At 48.3% G+C, this 18,506-nt stretch overlaps 1 protein-coding gene across 6 annotated transcripts in view; it reads right to left on the bottom strand.

The window, feature by feature from the left end:
• Positions 1–9,306: 9,306 nt before the first annotated feature.
• Positions 9,307–18,506, bottom strand: part of YPEL2 (yippee like 2) — a 58,021-nt gene continuing 48,821 nt past the window's right edge. For all 6 annotated transcript variants that reach the window (XM_045836397.1, XM_045836393.1, XM_045836395.1 and 3 more), the window contains 2 exons: positions 17,912–18,020; positions 9,307–14,054 (listed from right to left, as the gene is read on the bottom strand). In XM_045836397.1, the coding sequence (XP_045692353.1) occupies positions 13,965–14,054; positions 17,912–18,020 (199 nt within the window). In that variant the 3' untranslated portion in view covers positions 9,307–13,964. The remainder of the gene's footprint in view (positions 14,055–17,911; positions 18,021–18,506) is intronic.

Here is an 18,506-nt window from a genome sequence, read left to right as displayed (position 1 = left end):
ATTGTCAGGTCCGTGAGGGCAGGAGCCATCGTGATCTGGTTACTGCTGCACCCCCAGCACCTGCACATGCCCATGGGTCTCTGTTAAATGAGTGGCTTGTTGAAATAAATTTGGTTTTTGAGGTAGATTTCGAAATCCGGGAAACATTTTGTCCTCACATTTCCCCACGGTCAGACTTACCTACCCAGAGATTTTTGTTGCGATGGGGCCCCAGTTTTAAGTACAATATATATAGTGGTTCAGAATGAAGATTCCAGAGACACACGACCTGGGTTTAAAAACTCGGCCCTACCATCTCGCTCGCTGTGGGCCCTTAGGGGGTCACTATCTCACTAAGCCTTGGTTTTCATTACCATAAAACGGGGTTGATCATAGGACCTACTTTATGGGGCCAACGCGAAGGTTAGTGTAGAAAGAACACTCGGAGCGTTTGGTGCTGGCACAGAGCTCACACTCGATGCATACGGCTGTTATTAATAGCTATTTTCCTGACAGCTTCACTTGACCCCATTGTGTCACCATCACTTTTTGAACCAAATGTCTGGAGTCTGGCTCTCAAACATGGATGCTGAATTTCAGCAGGCTCTGCATTTGCCGTAGTATCTGCCCTGGATACAGAGCCTTGGGGAATATGGATGCAGATAATGGCTGAAACCAGGCGCAGCCTTTTGCTTGTGAGTCACGGTTTATTGCCTAGAAACCAAAAGTAAGCATTGCCAACCAGTCAGCAAGTTACCTGAATTCTTCAAAATGTTCACCCCTCTGGTCCTGTGTTCTCCCTTGCATTTGGTAAAAGAGAGGTGATTGGTGTAGGTAGTTTAGGATACAAGCAGCAATTTCTCCTTGGAGGAAAGGAGGTGGGATGTACAGACTCTCAGGGTAGGCTGCCGGGTGTGTTCGTTCCTTCTGCTGGCGGCAGAGAGGTGTGTAAGAAGCAACCTGGGTAAACAGAGCCCTCCATGCGTGGTCCACGCGCAGCTGAAAGACATCCCTTCCTTTCAATTCTCGTGCACAAGGAGGGAGAGGGTAGTATTCTTTATTTCAGACCTAATTTTTCTACATTTAAAAAAATTATTTTTGAGAGAAAGAAAGAGGAAGAGAGAGAGGGAGGGAGGGAGGGGGAGGGAGAGAGAGAGAGAGAGAGAGAGAGAGAGAGAGAGAGAGAGAGAGAGAGAGAGAGAGAGAGAGAGAGAGAGAGAATTTGTTGTTCCACTTACTGCTGCATTCACTGGTTGATTCTTGTATGTGCCCTGACCGGGGATGGAGCCCACAACCCTGGTGCATCAGGACAATACTCTAACCAACTGAGCTGCCTGGCTGGGGCTGATTTTTCTAGGTCTTGATTCATGAAGCCTCTTTTAGAGGTCATAATCGTCTCAATAGAACCTTGAACTAAATGGCCAAGATTATAAATTGCAAGATTATCCGGCAAATGTGTGCTAATGAAGTGAATGGGGAGTGACAAGGAAAAGAGCAAGATGATTCCCCAGCAGGATTCCAAGACTCTGCATGTCAAATGTCTTACTAAAGAACTAAGAAATAACATAATTCTGGGTCAAGAGGTGAGGTTTTCCTTTGAATGTGCCATTCTGTATCATGATTTTACATGTGGCTATTTTAGCAATGTTATCATCCCAGCCATCTTTCTGAAAGGGCTGGCATTCTGGTTTAAGGGAGAGCAGGTTGGAAAACAGGATTCAACCAAAACAGGTTGTGTTCATAACCTATGCCAGGAGCAAAGTGGATTTTTCCGAAAGTATTAATCAGAAAACTCGGCCAAAGTGTATGCTTCCCACCTAGATGGATGACAAAAGGAACCGGTCACACTGGGAAGATGAGGAGACCCTACGCTGGGGGCCTCTTCCCAACACCTGCCCGCTCTCTCGCTTCTCCAGTTTTCATTCGTGTCTTCCTGTTTGCTTACGAAGCAAAAGGCATTTTTGCTTATTGTGTCAAGTCACTCTTAAATTTCCTCTTGGCTCTTTACTTCTTCTGGTCAGATAGGATTTTCTCTGCAATTATCCCGAGGGAGGAATGTGGTGGTAGAAATTAGAAAGAAAAGAGTACCCACATATATCAGAACAACTAAACTGACAACCAGGCAGACAGACAGACCATCCAGGGTGCCGACAGTGGCGTGGAGCAACTGAAATGCTCTCACACAGCTGGTTGGGATGCAAATGGCACACTACTTTGGCCCTATGACCCAGCAATCTCCCTTCTAGTAATTCACCCAAGAGAAGTGAAAATATACACGCACATACACTATACACAAATCTGTCCACAATGTTCATGGCGGCTTTTTCATGATAGCCTGAAACTGGAAGTGACACAAATGACAATCCACTGGTGAGCATACTTCCGTACGTCCATACAATGAATTATTATTAAACGATAAGAAGAATGACCCACTGATCTGTGCAACAACATGGATGAACCTCCAAAGCGTTATGTTGGAACGTGATGAAGAAACCCAACTCAAAAGGCTATACAGCATATGGCATCCTGGAAAAGGAAAAACTACAGAAATAGAAAACAGATCAGTGATTGTTGGGATTGGGGTTGGGGGAGAGGGTTCACTATAAAGGGGATGTGAAGGAACTTTCTGAGGTGATGGGAATATTCTATTATCTTGAACAGTTCCGTGACTGCCTGCATTTGTCAGACCTCGCAGAACTGTACAAGTGTGAGTTTTACTATCTATAAATTATATATCTGACTTTAAAATATTTGTATTTCTTTGGCTTTTGAGTTTTAAAATCCTAGGCCATCAAGAGTAAAAAAAGAGTTCCCTAGGCAAGAGCAATGTATTTACTAGAGAATACCATAAATGAAAGCAAGCCTTTTTCCACCTCCATCCCTCACTTGCAAGGGATTGCCTAGACTAAAGAGATCAGGGAAGAGAGAGGAAGAGCAAATGATCAGATTAGATGAAGATGAAGATGAAGATGTCTGAAGATGAAGAGGCTGAACGTAGAGCGTCCCACAGAAAAGGCAGAGTCCATGTTCACCACTCGCCCAGCCTGCAGCTGAGTGAGCCCGTGCACTGCTTCCCCGCCATACTGGTAACGTCTCTCTTGTGCAGCAGACAGCTCATCACCCTCTGACCAGCCAGTTGAAATGACTCACGTTCGTGCCTTCCAGGACTTTGCTCAGATCTCTATCCGACACACACTGTGGGAAAAATCCTCCTCCTTGCTATGACACGAGCGACTGCCAGCCACCCCAGGCTCCCACCACTTGTACTTACGTTAGACTGTACGAAACCATCTGGCTACTAATTGTTAAAGAGTTCATCAAAGCTCTGGCCAGCATGGCTTGGTTGGGCATCATCCTGCAAATTGAAAGGTCATTGGTTCAATTCCTGGTCAGGGCACATGCTTGGGTTGTGGGTTTGGTCCCCAGTTGGGGTACATGTGAAAGGAACTGATACATTTCTTTCTCACACTGATGTTCCTTTCCTTCTTTTCCTCCCTCCCTTCCCCTCTCTCTAAAAAAAATAAATAAATATTTAAAAATTGGAAAAAAAAAGAGTTCATCAGACTTCCACTGAGCTGCTCCTCTGGCCAGCTGTAAAGAGTCTGGGCCCCGGCCCTAGAGGGAGTCCTGGGAGCTGGTGAGGACCATGACAGAGACCTGACACGAATGCTAAGGGGACCCAGAGGACGAAGGGCAGCAGGAGGCCCCGGGAAGCCTTCTAGAACTATACTTTCTAGTCCAGACCAGTAACTGCTGCAGTAACCTGACCTGTCTTTCACTGGGCAGCCACCCACACCCCCTTGTTAAACAAACATTCCCGGAGGGGACTAAGAAACCTCCCTGAGGGCAGCCGCCTTGCCTGTCTATCCCTGGCATACCCCTGGGCTCCTGGCTCGTAAAGACTTCTTGAAAGAATGTGTAAATTATTGTTCTGGGGGAGTAAATAGTAAATATTTACTATTTGCCAAATTCCCTGGAAAGAAATGTAAAATAAAACATGTTCAGAAAGTGCATACAAAGAAAAAGGATAGTTATAAAGCATCCCACTAATAATTCTAGGGTTTGTCCAGTGATTTGCATGCCTTTTTCCACTTGAAGTAACATAGCTCCATGCCTTACCTGCACCGCAGCTGACGCAACAATGAACGCTGCTCCAGCTCTGGGTGCCAGGCCTCGTCTAGGCACTTGACGCACAGTATCTTACTCAGTCCTTACGAGCCTCTTCACAGTTCAAGTCAGTTGAGCCTCAGAAGGTAACTGACCTATCCAAGGTCACACAGTTAACTAGAGTCTGGAAATCTAATTGTTTAATTGTTATTATTTTTTTTTAGAGAGGGGAATGGAGGGAGAAAGAGAGGGAAAGAAACATCTACAACAAGAAACAGTGATGGGTTGCATTCCCTATGCACCCCGATGGGAAACCGAACCCACCACCCAGGCATGCGCCCTGATGTGAGTTGAAGTGGCGACCCCTTCGGTTTGCAAGACAACGCCCAACCAACTGGCCGGCCCACTTAGGGCCTGGAAGTCTGTTATTTTAATCCCCACCTGTCCCAGGCAGAAAGGAGCTCACAGTCCTCCTCATCCTGAGCTCTGCCTGCTTCGTGGCATTGCTGTTCCAGGAAAGCCTCCCTCTGGCGAGACCCGGGTCTACCTAAGGCCAGGTGACATGTCGGATGCACTGGACACAACAGGTCCAAACCAGTGATCTCTGTGGCAATTCTGACCTTTTCTTTGCAATAAACACCCACTCCCTCTGGCTGAACAGAAACTCCCAGAGGTCCCTCCCACAGCTAGGGGCCCGGACGGTCAGTGGCACTCCCTCTGTCAATCCGCTTCCCTCAGATGGCACCATTTCTTTAGAATATCATTGAAGTAGAAAATGAAATGAAACGTGAACTTTGGGCATGTCTCATCACCATGGAAACTACTTCAAGTTGGAGTGCTTCCAGGTCACGTGGGTGCTGTCTTCCAATGACTGTGGAAATTAGGAACTGGGAACCAGACAAAGATAAAACAAATTCCTGTTGGATTAGCGGCAGCTTGGGTAATAAACGTGGCACATTCAACATAGGATTATGGTTATATTATGACCAGCAGCATTGCTGACCTATATTCTCCATTCCTGACACTGCTGGCTTGGGTAGAACGTGTTAGCCAAATGAAGGACAACTCAGATTATCCTATTTTTGGGAAGAAACATCTTAAACTCTATCAAGGTGGCTCCAAGAATGTCCTAGGAAAAGAGAATAAACGAGTAATAAATTCCAAGAACATTCTGTAAATGCATTTTTGCTTCTGGGAACGGGAAAGCAAAAATTTCCCAGGAGACTCCATTATGAAAGCCGTAAATAAAGTCTCCCTGGCTTGGTCGCTCGGTGGCTGCGCTGGTGCGGCCCGCTCTGCAGAAGAGGCTTGGAGCTGGAGGCAGGCAGTCCCGGGGAGGCCGTGAGTGAGTCTGAGAGAGTTCGGCTTCTTCTCCCGTGTGTTGCCTGCACATCAGACCAGAATACAAGGGTAATGGGCCAATTCCGCTTTCCTGAAGACCACCACTGATGGTTAGTATAAAAATTTCAAGCAGGATCCTAACATTCAGGGTGTTTTTCTAGCTGATGCTCTTCTTGTTCATTCCCCAAACCCCCAAAATGTGTACACTCTCCTCCTGAAGTAGAAGCAGGTAACGTGGTGCCAGGTAATGGGGACACCTGGCCTGATGGCCGAGATGCTGTGGGTTTCTCTTCTGGTTGTTACTTACCTGGCCCATGACCAAGAACTGGTTTCCCAAGTGCCCCTCGCAGAGGTAGGTTAAAGGGAGGAATGTCGGGCCCTGAATATCCTATGTGCTAGCAGTGCCCATCACAGTGAGTTCTTGCCACTCGGGGGTTGGGGGAGGGAGGCAGTGACATTTGCTAAAGCCTACTTGATCTGGGCAATGTGCCAGGCACTTTGTGGCTGTTCTGTGAGCCTCACAATAACTTGTGTGTTTTTACAGATGATGGGATCTGGTCCTGAGAATTGCTGTGACTTCCTCGAAGTGAACACATACAGACATGCAATCAGGCTTCAAGTCCCCATCTGCCCCGCACCGGAGCCACCCTCCTTCTCCTTGACCCTGCTCGTGGTTGATCTTGGGGTAAATCAATGACATGACTTTAATTTTAAATAAATGTAACTTGATAGTTCTGTCAGAGATTTCAAATAATTTGCTAATGCCTTGGAAAATTCAGCATCTCTGGCAAGTCTGACTCTCATTAAAATGATCCCGTATCACTTGGGAATTAGAAGTATCTTGTGTGACATCAACTTTCAATCCTCGGCTTGTTCCAAGCTGGTCTGGAGAGTTGGTCCGGAACGGCCCCATAGAGATAGTGTCCTCACGGTCAAAAACTAGGGGGAGGGTGGTAATGGGAGGGAAGTGGGGAGGGGTGGGAGGGGGGCTGGACTGGGAGTAAAAAGGAGAAAACTGTATTTGAACAATGATTAAAATAAATAAAAAAAAGAAATAGTGTCCTAAGTTAGGACATTTTAGTCACTTCTGTGTGAGCAAGGTTTTGGATTTGTATCTCTTAAAGCAGTCTCAACAACTGGAATTGACACTTCTTTCCCCTTCTAAGAAATATAAAATCAACAGGCCTGAAATCCTTATAAAACAAAGGTATGCTACAATGCCACTCTTGTCTCAGTTCTAAGCTCTTGGCTTCCCCTGGAAAGGCCAGGATTTTCATTTCGTGAAAAAAGAATTAAACATAAGAGAACAAAACAGCCATGAAGTTTTGGGTGTGTGCTTAGATCTGGCAGAGTTTCCTATTTGGTAGTTACTCCTGTTTCCTGAGTGGCGAGCCGGGCCCACAGACTGGGCGTAGACTCAGAATCAGGACAAGCGTTGAAAGAATCCGTGTTGTTTGCCCTCTCGGAGCCCCCATTTCTCCTCTGCACAATGGGGGCGCTTGCTGCCTAGGACTGGGGAGAAATCAAACATACATTGCACATAAAGAACGAAGACAACAGTCCTCCTTACCTCACTCCCAACTCAAAACAGACGTGAGAATCTGTTGTAACAACAATTAATTTATTATTGACTTATAATATCCCAGGGACTGGGCTGAGCCCTTTCCATATAGTTCCTTTTTCACTAAGGGAAACAAGTGTTTGAGGGCGGGTGCCCCAACTCCAGGAGCTTGCCCTGCTCCAGGCTCTGGGATGTGAGCCCTTCATTGGGACCAGATAAAAGGATTTATGAGCAATTGCTTCTGCAGGAAACAGCTGCCTGTGAGGGGGTCGAGGGTCGTGGCTGGCGGGGCTGGGTATTTGGCCAGCGGCAGGGAGGGGGCCCTGCGGAGCCCTTTGTTCCCCACCCTGCGCAATGAGCACCACTGAACTTCTGCTCCCTGGGGTTAGTTTCCCGACTAGACCTCGGGGGGCGGGGGGCATGTTATGTCAAAAATAAATGAGAACAATAATTTGATGGCTCATGGTGTAACCATTTACCTCACGTAGAAAACATTTAATGCTAACCTCATCTCCATTCTCCTCTTAGGGATTCTAACATGTTGAACAGAATGTTTAAAGCTATTACTTCTCTACCATCCACGTTAATTCAATGTTCACCAAACCATATTAAGTTCCTATTGATCGAGGGGCCAAGGATTACATATATAACCCATTACACAGAGTATTAAAAGACAACAAAACCCGGCTGACATTCAGCTACGGGTTATACAACATTTTTTCATGTAGCACTGACTTCTGTGGCTTTGTTTACATTAAGTTTCTCATTTGCATCGCCTGGACCCTTATTTATTAGGCAGTCACGTGGGAGAGTGTCATCTGAGGCCACACTGGAATTAAGAAGGCTGGAAGAACAAGGATGAAATCTGGAACATGGCACGGGGATGGAGGAAGGACGAGAGTGAAACCTGGAACGTGGCACAGGGGATGGAGGAAGGACGAGGGTAAAGTCTGGAACGTGGCACGGGGGAAGAACACAGGCCTGTGAGACGTTAGACAAGCTGTTTTCTGACCCCGCCGCTAGCCAGAAACCTTGCAAAACCTCAATTTCATCATCTATAAAATGGGAATAGTTGATGTTTGATTTCAAATCCACTTTCCCATGGGGTGGTGAGGGCTCCTAGGATGATGTGAGGAGGCACCTCATTGCAAGGCCCCTAAGTGAGGACACACAGGCAAAGCACAGGGTCTGGCTCAAACCAGGCACTCAAGGAACACTAGTGTCCTCCCCTCGCTTTCTCCAGCTTGTTGCCCAGCCACTGACAGCCACTGACAGCACCTGACGGGGCTGAGAGCTGGGAAGGGCATGGACCCAGGAGACTGGGTGTCTCCTGCACATGCTCTCTTCTCTCTCCTCCCCATCTGCCAAAGGCAAACAAGAATGACACGATAGCAGGCACAGCCACTGAAGCAAATCAGGTCACAGGAACATAATGCACTCAAGGACACACAGAAGTCAACTCTAGCTGGGCGCAGACGGGTAGGCGAAGCTTCATGGGAAGGAGGGGACTTCCTATTTGATAGGGAATTGGCTTTTAAAGTATTATCACTGATGAGAAAACACACACATACATACACACACGGGTGTGGTTTTAATTCTTTCTCTCTTGGTGATGTAGGTTGCCCGTGCAAGATGGGAACTCCCTAAGTTATGGAGGCAAGTTTTGGGGAAAAGTACTTTAAAATACAGTATAAATTGATGATATCTAAACCAAAACGTTTACAGGACACCAGAGCACCAAGCCGCACTTACAGCTGGCCACGCCACACCAGGCTGGGAGTGTGCTCAGACAAGGCTGCAGGGAAGGTGCCGGGGAAACAGAGACAGCTGATGTACCAGGACAGTCGCACTGCCCCACCCTGTGCCTGGAAACCAGTAATAGATGTTTGGTATCTGTTCGTGAGTGGTTTTCCACATGTTGTCACCGTGAGTATTCCTCTCCCTTTGCCAGGTATTCAGAGATGATGCTACCTCTTTTCGACCTAATTCTTTTCTTTCTTCCCCCCTTACCTAATGCACTCTTATCTCCAAAGAAATCGGTATTAACAGAGGAACTGAGAATATGGGGCTTGGTGGGCAGAAATGATTAAGGTCATTCATGCATTTCTCATATCTAGAGCCAGGAAAAGTATTTGTAGATAAGCAGGAGACCTGCTTTTTATTCAATTGGCCAACCCTCCTCGGAGAAAATAAGTCCTCGGGGTCTTAGCTAACAGGTCTGTGAATTGGGTTACAGGTGACCTCCCGCAGGCCTTTCGGTATTGAGTATCAAGCTAAAACTGGCTGGGTCAATTAAGGCAGACGAGCCCTCCAAAGAATTAATATTTGAAAACTTTATTTTCTCAAATGAGCACCAACACAGATTGGAAATATGACAGAAACAATGCACTTTTGTCTAATACTGAATCACTATGTACAAATACAGGAGATGGTGAAGACAAATTATTGGAAAATTATGATCTTTGTTATTAAAGCAAAGTGACCTGAAAAATGCCACAACAACAACAACAACATAAACAAAGGAAAGAAAGTAACAAAACCCAAACCCAACAAATCGTCTGTAAACACAAGCATAAACAGTCTGTATTTAAAGACAGTCTCTGCAGGTCGGAAACTCGAATTCTCACTTTCACTGAAATGTTATACAAAAACATACGGCAGAGAGAATTTGGTAAAATGGTAAGAGCTTGCTTCTTGGCTTTACCTTTCACTACTGGCAGATTTCATGACTGTACTTTAATTTAAAAAAATTAAACATCTCTTTCCTTCACCCAGACCGTTAGCGTGATTTCTCATTTGAGGCAGACTTTTACAAAAATAATGTAAGTTGATTGTGTTCAAGATTTGATTTCTCAGCCTCTTCCTGAACCTGAGGCAAACTGACCTTAAAAAAAAATTAAAAAGCTGTTTCCCGACAAGGTATGTGCATTATTTCATCACCGATCTTTCCACCCAAACCAGTCAATGTTTTAGCATGATGTGGCTTCTACAGCAGCTGGAGCCCTGGGTTCCGCGATGAGCACACTCACACCCCAACAGATCTGACTCTGCTGGATCTTCACAGACAACAGATTTCCTTTCCAGTCTGTAAAAGCTGAGTGCGCAAAGAAAAAGGAATAGACTGGCGACAGCTCTGTGCTCAGGAAAACGAGATCTCACAGTTGTGCTGCTGGTCCACTCAGAGAGAAAACCACCACCAGAGAGAAAGAAGAAAAGCCTTATGTGCCCAAGGTGTAAACTATAGGTACAGTGTCCCCAATAAAAAAGAAACCAGGAGGCACAGTCCAAAGTGCTTTTCACATACACACACACACACACGCACACACACACAAAAGATTCCCATTTTCCAATTTGTTTCACTCTAAGTTGTTACTAAATTTATTTGATTATATTTATTTTCTTTTCTGGCCAATACCGGTGCAAGAAAATAGTTCGATTCCCAACCTGGTAACGTACTGTAGAGTTCATTCCATTGGGGGAAATACAGAGAGGCATTGCTTTATTGCCTCTAATGTGATAGAGATGTCTTTAAAAAAACAAAACAAAATACAATACATTGGTGATCACTGTTTCCCTTAAAATATACTTCAAGAAATGCAGAGGAACCTGTAAAATTTAAAAATGAAAATAAAAAGTGCTCTCAGGGGATCTGAGAAAACAGCACCAAATATATTATTTAAAAAATTAAATATTATTTACAAAAGTATATTTCACAAGCAACTGTTTCTTTTATATATATCCACTTGAAAATCTTGTTATAAAGGGGCTACCTCTTCTCCCCCACACGGACCCACCAGCCCAGACTCCTCGCTCCTGTCTCCAGGCTCACACCGCCGTCGGCATTGGGGCAGCGCTCAGCCGGGCCCAGCTGACCACCTGTGACCATCAGCTTCGGCTGAATCTGATTCATGTCAAATCAGCCTATGAGCAGCCTGAGACGGGTATCAAGGGTGGGTAGGGATGGGGTGGGATGGAATCCAGGGCCACCAAGCCATCTGGGCAAGGATGGCACAAGGGAGAGGAACTGGAGGGTCTGCGGCTGGACTTCAGCTGAAAATGAAGGCAGCTGCTGGCTGAGGTATAGAACTCCACGCCTTTCCCTTTCTCCCTTCTCCCTTTCCCCTTCCTTCCTCCCTCAGCCCCACCCAAGCTTTACATGGAACTCCAGTTCCCTGAACCTACCAGGGGTGAGTGGATGAGGTCTTTGGTTATGCTCTGAGTCAATAATTTGGTGAGGAAAATTAAAGAATGAACTGACTGAGGCCATCAGTTGACGCATCTCCGTTGCTCAGCTGCGGTCTCTCCAAAACTATGATGTTAGATAGACAAGCCATGAATGGAGCTGAAGTTTTAAGAAGCACTTTTGGTTTCATCGACACAAAGGGAAAGCCTAATGGTCTGGGCTTTTGATTTTCTGTAGTTATGGAAAAACCAACACCCTGCTCAGATCTCTTACACCAAGCACGGCGCCATCCGCCCACTGGATGCTCAACAGGTAGTAGCTGCAAACACCCAAACCAGGGTTCTGCTGGAGCCTGCTCTGACCCGCACACGTCAGAGGCCCCAGCACAAGGAAGAACAGTGACACACGGGTCTCCCCTGACTGGTGATAATTCTACAGCCCTGTGTCTGGTGCCCACGTCATCACACTCCATTTCTACTTTTAAAGACAAAACACCTACCCACGCTTAGCCCCCATTTTCTTTTTATGGGAAGGAGTATCAATAGCCAGGACATTCCCTGAGCAAAGGGGCCAATCAAAACCCATAAATGAAGGTCACTACCTTCTGCTGGGGGCGCGGCTGGAGGGGAATCTATGAGTTCTGTGCTGGCAAGCCAGCTGAGGAATGTGAAAGTTAAAAAAAAAATTTTTTTTGAGATCTTGGGCCTGGAAGTGCCTGGGAGCCAGAGGAAGTATTTCTCTGGGAGCAGAAACACACCACGTTTTCGGAACCTCAGTCTGCTTTTCAGCATTGTGGGGGGAACAACAATCTCCCAGGGCTACCACAGCACCGAACTGCGTGGGCCAGAAGTCTTTGGGCACAGAATGCCATTGCTAGGGCTCCTTCTGTCTCACAGAGGCAGCGGCTGCTGAGCCAGGAGCCGCCTGCGTCCTGCCGGTCCTGCTGTCCGGTCCTGCCCCAGCAGGGCCATGCCCACCCACACTTCCCCCACTCAGCGAGCGGCTCACGGGGACACGGAAAGCCATGTCCACTGCGGACTCGTTCCCTATGGGAATTCGGTTCAGTTCTGAAAATGTCCTGGGTTGGCTGCTTGAATCTTGGTTAATCAAATGTATAGACTTTTATCTCCATGAATACTTTCTTTTATGACTTTTAAGGTGAATATTCCTACTTGGAATATTGATCAGCCTACTTGGACAATGAGATACTGAGAATCACCTGCCATACCCTACACATATCTGAACAATAATATTTTCAGTCTAAGCAATGAAATTAGCTAGATGAGTTTCGGTCATGCACCGTGTACTGGCTGAATTGCTGCAGAACTGGCTTCACAGTGTTGATTGGATGTAACGGACTCCTCCCCCTCGCAGGAGCCCTGCAGGGATTGGTTCTCCACTTCCCCTAGTACAACGAACTTTGGATAGGGAGGTGAGGAGCAGGGGGTAGCATTAAAATTTGTCACTTGACATCAAATCTAAGTCCTCCCCACCGCTGGACCACTCTGATTGTTCTCTCTCCACACAAAACATCCAAATCCAAGGAGAACAGCTAGGGGCATGAGGAATCTACCAGCCAAGCTATCACTAAGCTCAAAGCCTTGGGACTTTGTTTTCCACAATCTACAATGATTGAACTGGAGAAAAACACCCAAAACTCTACGTACAAAGAACTGCCGATCTCACTGAAGCCACCGCATACCAAAGACGAAAGATGCACCTAACCTGTCGTGGTTCAAATCTAAACTACTCCCAGCATTGCCCCACCCCACACCCTTCCTCGCCACAACGCTCTTCTCTCACTGAGGGTCAGGGAAAAAAAGGTTAGCGATGCTAATTGGTTTTACTTTTTTTTCCCCTGGCCCAACATCTGAGCCATTTCCGCAGGAGCTCCCCAACTGCAGCCCCCTTTGCCCCCTGCTCTCCTCACTGACTGACTGGACTCGGTTCCTGGTCCAAGCCTTTGGGACGTTTGGATTTTGCAACCAATGCAAATGGCGGTCCCCTCTCCTCTCACCTACGGTGGCTGAAGAGGAAAAGATGATTACCCAGAGCAGCCGTGGGATTTCAGAGTCATCAAAACCCATCTGGGCTTTTCCCCCGAGTCACTAACTGCTGCCAAGACAGCCCCCCAGTTCGGCCCAGGAGAACCAGGCTGCTGCCCCGCCCGCTAGAATTAGGGTCGCTTCTGGGGTCACACGCTAACCTGGCACATTGGGGGCAGGAACAGAAGCTTCTGATCAGAGAGAATGCGGTCATGAGGTATTTTTTTCTTGTTGTCCTTTTAGACAAGTTGGTAATTTCAAGCCTAAGTCACCAGGTCTCCAGGAGTAGCACAAGTCTGTTCCTACTTCTCCCCTCCCATCCCCTGCCCACCCCCGGAACACTCACGGTTCCCCGCTTCCCCTCCTCCTCACACCCCAACGCGGCGCACTGCTCCCCTGGCAGGAGGCCGTCGGGCAGCTCTTGCGTGGCCCCGGGCCCTTATCAAGGTGGGCTGCCACCCCGCGATCAGGCATCCGTTCCTTCTGGTGTTTTGTTTTCAGCCAACACTAGGACAGAGAGAGAAGCCAGGACCGACTCACAAACAGATACAAAGCAAAGAGACAGAGAGATAGCAGTTTAGAGGCCGGGCACCGGAAAGGCGGTGTCAGGGTGGGAGGGTGCCCCAGAGGGCAAGGCCCCTAAACGATGGAACCAAGTGTCCAGTCACTCTCTCGCGCTTGGGTAGAATGTTCGGTTGGACGGCATTCACGCGGACACTGGGGGGGTGGGCGGGCGGGCGCGCCGCAGTCAGTCCCAGCCGTTGTCCTTGATCATGTGTGCTAGCTCAATGATGTATTTGCCTTCTTTATACTTCTGGCTGCTCTCAAAGGCGTGTTCCTAGGAGACACAAGGAAGAGGAAAGACGCTGAATGACCCGAGACAAGCAGGTGACTTCTGGGGCGCGGGAGCCAAGCTGGGGCCTGAGACAGGCCCTGGAGCCTGCCCCCAGCTCTGCCCAGACTCACCGAGGGACTCCCACCACTTACACACACTACGTACGTCCCCTTCGGCTGACCACAGCTCTGGGACGACACCAGGAATTTCCCAATATAACAGAATTTCTTTAGAGTCTTTGCTCGTTCCAGTCTTTGCCCAAAGTTTACCCTCTTGCTACTTCCCAACCACTCAGCTACTTGGAATCCTAACTTCTACTGCAGTCCCTCCCCTCGTCTGCTGCTTGGTCGCCAGAGCCCTCGCCACTAGCCAGCTTACTGCAACTCGCCCACCTATTCTGTGTGTCGACCCCACTACGGCAACAGAAACTTCCCGGAAGGCAGACGAGTCCTCTGTTTCGTTCACTGCTGTGTTCCTAGAGCCTGGGAGACGGCTCAGCACAGAACAGGGCTGCAATAAATCACTGCTGAGTGAATGCACGAATGCGTATATATTTTGTCTTAGGGGAACCTGGTTTCCTGCCTAACCCGAAATCTGCCCTATGGACGTAGCCATGAAGTTCCTGTGTCCTAATTCTAAACTGGACTGTGTTAGGCTTAGAGAAAAGACCCTCGGAGAGAGAAGCAACGTATTGTGAGACAGAACAGGTCTTCTTTTCACGTCTTATCTTGCTGTTTCTACGTTAGATGAGTTAAGTCTGTTTTTCCTTCACTGCCTTTCTCCAGAGAACTCCAGGCTGAAGGGCCCAGCAGCCCTCGAGCCCCACCCAGCTGCCAGGCCTCTGGCGGGAAAGCTCAGGACAAAGCACCTGGCAGCTTCCCGTCCTCAACTTGCAGTCCTCAACTTGCAGCGCTGTGGGCTTTCCCAGCTTATAATGAGCCCCACAGAAAGAAGTCCTGCAGAGATGTGAGATCAAAAAGCTATTTTATCTGATGTGAGATCAAACGGCTATTTTCTCTGCAGGCAGATACCTGAAGACCTCTGGGTGCACCATCAGAGCCATTAGATGGCTAAGCTGGATGCACAGAGGCAGTGGACACCAGCTCTCCCTCCCGAATCCCCACGTGAGTTAACCAAATCCTACTGTCGAGAGGTTCTGGGCAGCGCGAGTATGAACTGGATCCTCTGTGCTAGAGCTTGGGGCCTCGGGTGGGAGGAGAGGCTGGACCAGTGTTTTGTTGAGAGGAATCAGTCCAGATCATGGGGAGGGGAGGGGCACCAAGAGGGAATGTGCACACAGCATCACACGCACAAGAGCTGCGGGCTCAGCGGGAATCTCCCTGACACGTCCTTCTCCCCTGGGGGAGGGGGGCAGGGGGGGGTGTGGTGGTGGTGGTGGTGTGTGTGTGTGTGTGAGAGAGAGAGAGAGATACAACAGACAATGTGGTTCAGGAATAAGACCTACTGATCCATAGTAGTATGTTCCGAGTGGGCAGAGGACAAAAAAAACTAGGAAAATGAGAGAGTTACCCTATTAAATTACCCTCAACAGCCCCAGGGCATTTGCAAAATGACACACCTGGACTCCAAGGGCAGAAGTGCTACTTCCGGAGTCCACAGCACCCCAGACTGAACTCCACTTCTGCTTCCCAGTATCAGGAGCATCGCTGAACTGTTTACGGTTTACAGAATTATAAACTTTCCATTTACAGAATTGGGATAGTCATTAACACTTCCCAGGATTCTGATGAGGGTCAGAAAGAGTAATTGGAAAGACAATCGGAGCCCTGGGCCCAGCCCACCATAGTGACTGATGACTCTGGGGGGAGAGGTCTCCCTCCTGCCCCCCGCAAACCTGGCACCTGCCAAACTGCACGGTTTACCTGAGGCCTTCCTCCCCAGCCCCCTGACTGTACACACCCTGAGGGCGAGGACTCACTCTCTTCACTTCCGTATCCAGCACAAAAGCTTTCAAAAAAGCTCTGCCAAAGGAGTGACTCTTCTGACCTGAAGTAAAGAGCAAAGCCAACCACCTCAGATTTATCTTCTGTCTGTGATCCAGCACAGCCTGAACAGGGTAAGATTACCAAGAGGTTGGGAAATGGAGAAACGCAGAGCATTTCTGAATAACTGACCCAGACCTGTGCCCACAGACCACCCAGAGGGGGCCCGTGCCATACGGGGTGGGGGTCAGGGGTCGGGGGTGGGAGAAGAATGGCCAAGGCCAGCTTCTCCCAGAACCACCCTGGTGTCATGAAACACGCTGTCTTGGTGTTTTCCTGCTGAACTCCGAATGTTTCAGGGGAGATGTAAGTGCTGCTCCATCACAGACTCCACCTGCAGCTGTTTTTAAGATTTGCCTATTTTTGAACTTGACTGAAATGCAAGCACACTTGGATGCCTGGCTGCCATTGTTCAACAGCATTTTTTAAAACAGACTTCACAGTTTTCAGAGCAGATTTCGGGTCACAGCCAAAAGGAGCAGAAGGCACAGAGGTTTCCCCTATTCTCCCTGCTCGCCCCCCACAACCTCACCCACTATCGGAAGCCTGGGGAGCGGTACCTTTGTGACAGTCGGCACAGCTACACGGCCGGGCACTACCACTCTGCCAGCTCCTGGCGAAGCCACCTAACGCAGGCCACGTGAGCCAGCCTTACACGGACCCCAGCCTTTCACAGGGAACGCATTGCCCTCCCAGAGACAGGAAGACTGGCTTTCCAATGTCCCCGAGGTGACAGACAGGGCAGACAAAAGCCTTGTGGAAGGTCAGCCAATGATATGACCACCACAATAATATGTCTGTTTTCATTGAATATATGTACTCCCCAGCCCTGGCAAAGGACTGCTCACTTTCCAAGGTACCAAGAAGACATGAAGACTATTTTTGAGTCAAACAATGAAGGAATGAATGTGCAGTTGGGAAAGTCCAGCCATGACTGTATCTGACGGTGGGCAAACTCACAGTGTCTGGTGACGCCTGGCATAGGGCCGGGGACCTGAGAGACGTTCTGGGGACGTCTGTAGGAGCTCCAAAGAGCAGAGGCTTAGTGAGGAAGAGAGACCCGACTTGGGGTAGTGAGCACACAACACAATACACAGAGGATGCATCACAAAATTATACACCTGAAACCTATATAATTTTATTAACCGATGTCACTGAATAAATTCAATTAAAAAAAAAAAAAGAGTCCTGGCTGGTGTAGCTCAGTGAATTGAGCGTGGGCTGTGAACCAAAGGGTTGCCAGTTTGATTCCCAATCAGGGCACATGCTTGGGTTGTAGGCCAGGTCCGCAGGAGGGGGTGCACGTGAGGCAACCACATATTGCTGTTTTCTCTCCCTTTCTTTTGCCCTCCCTTTCCCCTCTCTCTAAAAATAAATAAATAAAAAAGAAAGAAAGAAAGTGTATGAGGTCTGCTCTGCAGTCACCACCTGCACTGGACACACTGTTAACCTCCGTAAATCTCAGTTTCCTCATCCACAGAATAGGACCTGCCCTCTAGGGGTGCTGTGAAGAAAGGGAATGTACGCCTGGAACATAGTCAGCTGTCAAGAAATGTTTTGTGCTAATATTATTATTGTTTATTAAATCAAAAGGCAAAGGGGCATGTGTATGTGTGTCTGTCCGTCTGCCCACTGCAGGGGCAGGTGTGTGGGAACGAGTCGACAGAGAGGACCGTCAGCAGAAGGGAAGAATGCATGTGGCAAACAGAGGAGTGTGCCAGGCGCTGCTCTTTGAGCTTGGTCTCCTGTCCTGGTCAACACCAGTCCCACAGGCCACAGAGAGCTTGCTCCTGTGTGAGGCTCTCTCTCGGCCACCCCCTTCACGGCCCTCTCTGCACCAGATTTCCCAATACTTACATATTTCCAGCCCAGAGTGGTTTTGCAGTTTTCACAGTAAATGTCTGCGACTGCATGCAGTCCTGTTAGCAACACTCGCTCTTCCGCAGGCCCACAGCCCACGTTAACTCTGTGCCAGGGGACAGAGAGAGGGCGGGCAGTTAGTCACATGCTCATCATCAGTTGCTCAAGCTGAGCTTCCAGCAAAACACTAACTGAGCGCGCCTGCCTCGAGGGAGGCCAGCGCCGAGAAGGGCCTCGTCTATAACTGCAATCAATAACCACCCCCAAGGGGCAGCCGCGTGGAAAATCTCCACTGAAGTGAATTTCAGGTCTGCGAGTTCTGATTCAATGAGTCTACTAAAAATAGTCTTGATGGTTGAGACTTTGTCTGGAATTTTTCTAACAAGCACTTTTAATTTCGGGGAGTTAAGGGGACAAACTGGTGGGCACACGGTGAAGTCCACAGCTACGGGCGCGGGCCCTCAGAGCCTCCTGGTGACTGACTACAGACGGGAATGTCAAACATACTCTACTCCTCTGCGGAGCGCACATTATCTCAGGCTGAGCACGCTAGATTTCCATTTTCACAGTTCATCGGGCTTGTGGGAGCTTC

The sequence above is a fragment of the Phyllostomus hastatus genome, unplaced genomic scaffold (assembly GCF_019186645.2).
Source record: "Phyllostomus hastatus isolate PE091 unplaced genomic scaffold, TTU_PhHast_1.1 phas_contig_210, whole genome shotgun sequence".
NCBI lineage: Eukaryota > Metazoa > Chordata > Mammalia > Chiroptera > Phyllostomidae > Phyllostomus > Phyllostomus hastatus.
This window is presented reverse-complemented; position numbering and strand designations above follow the sequence as displayed.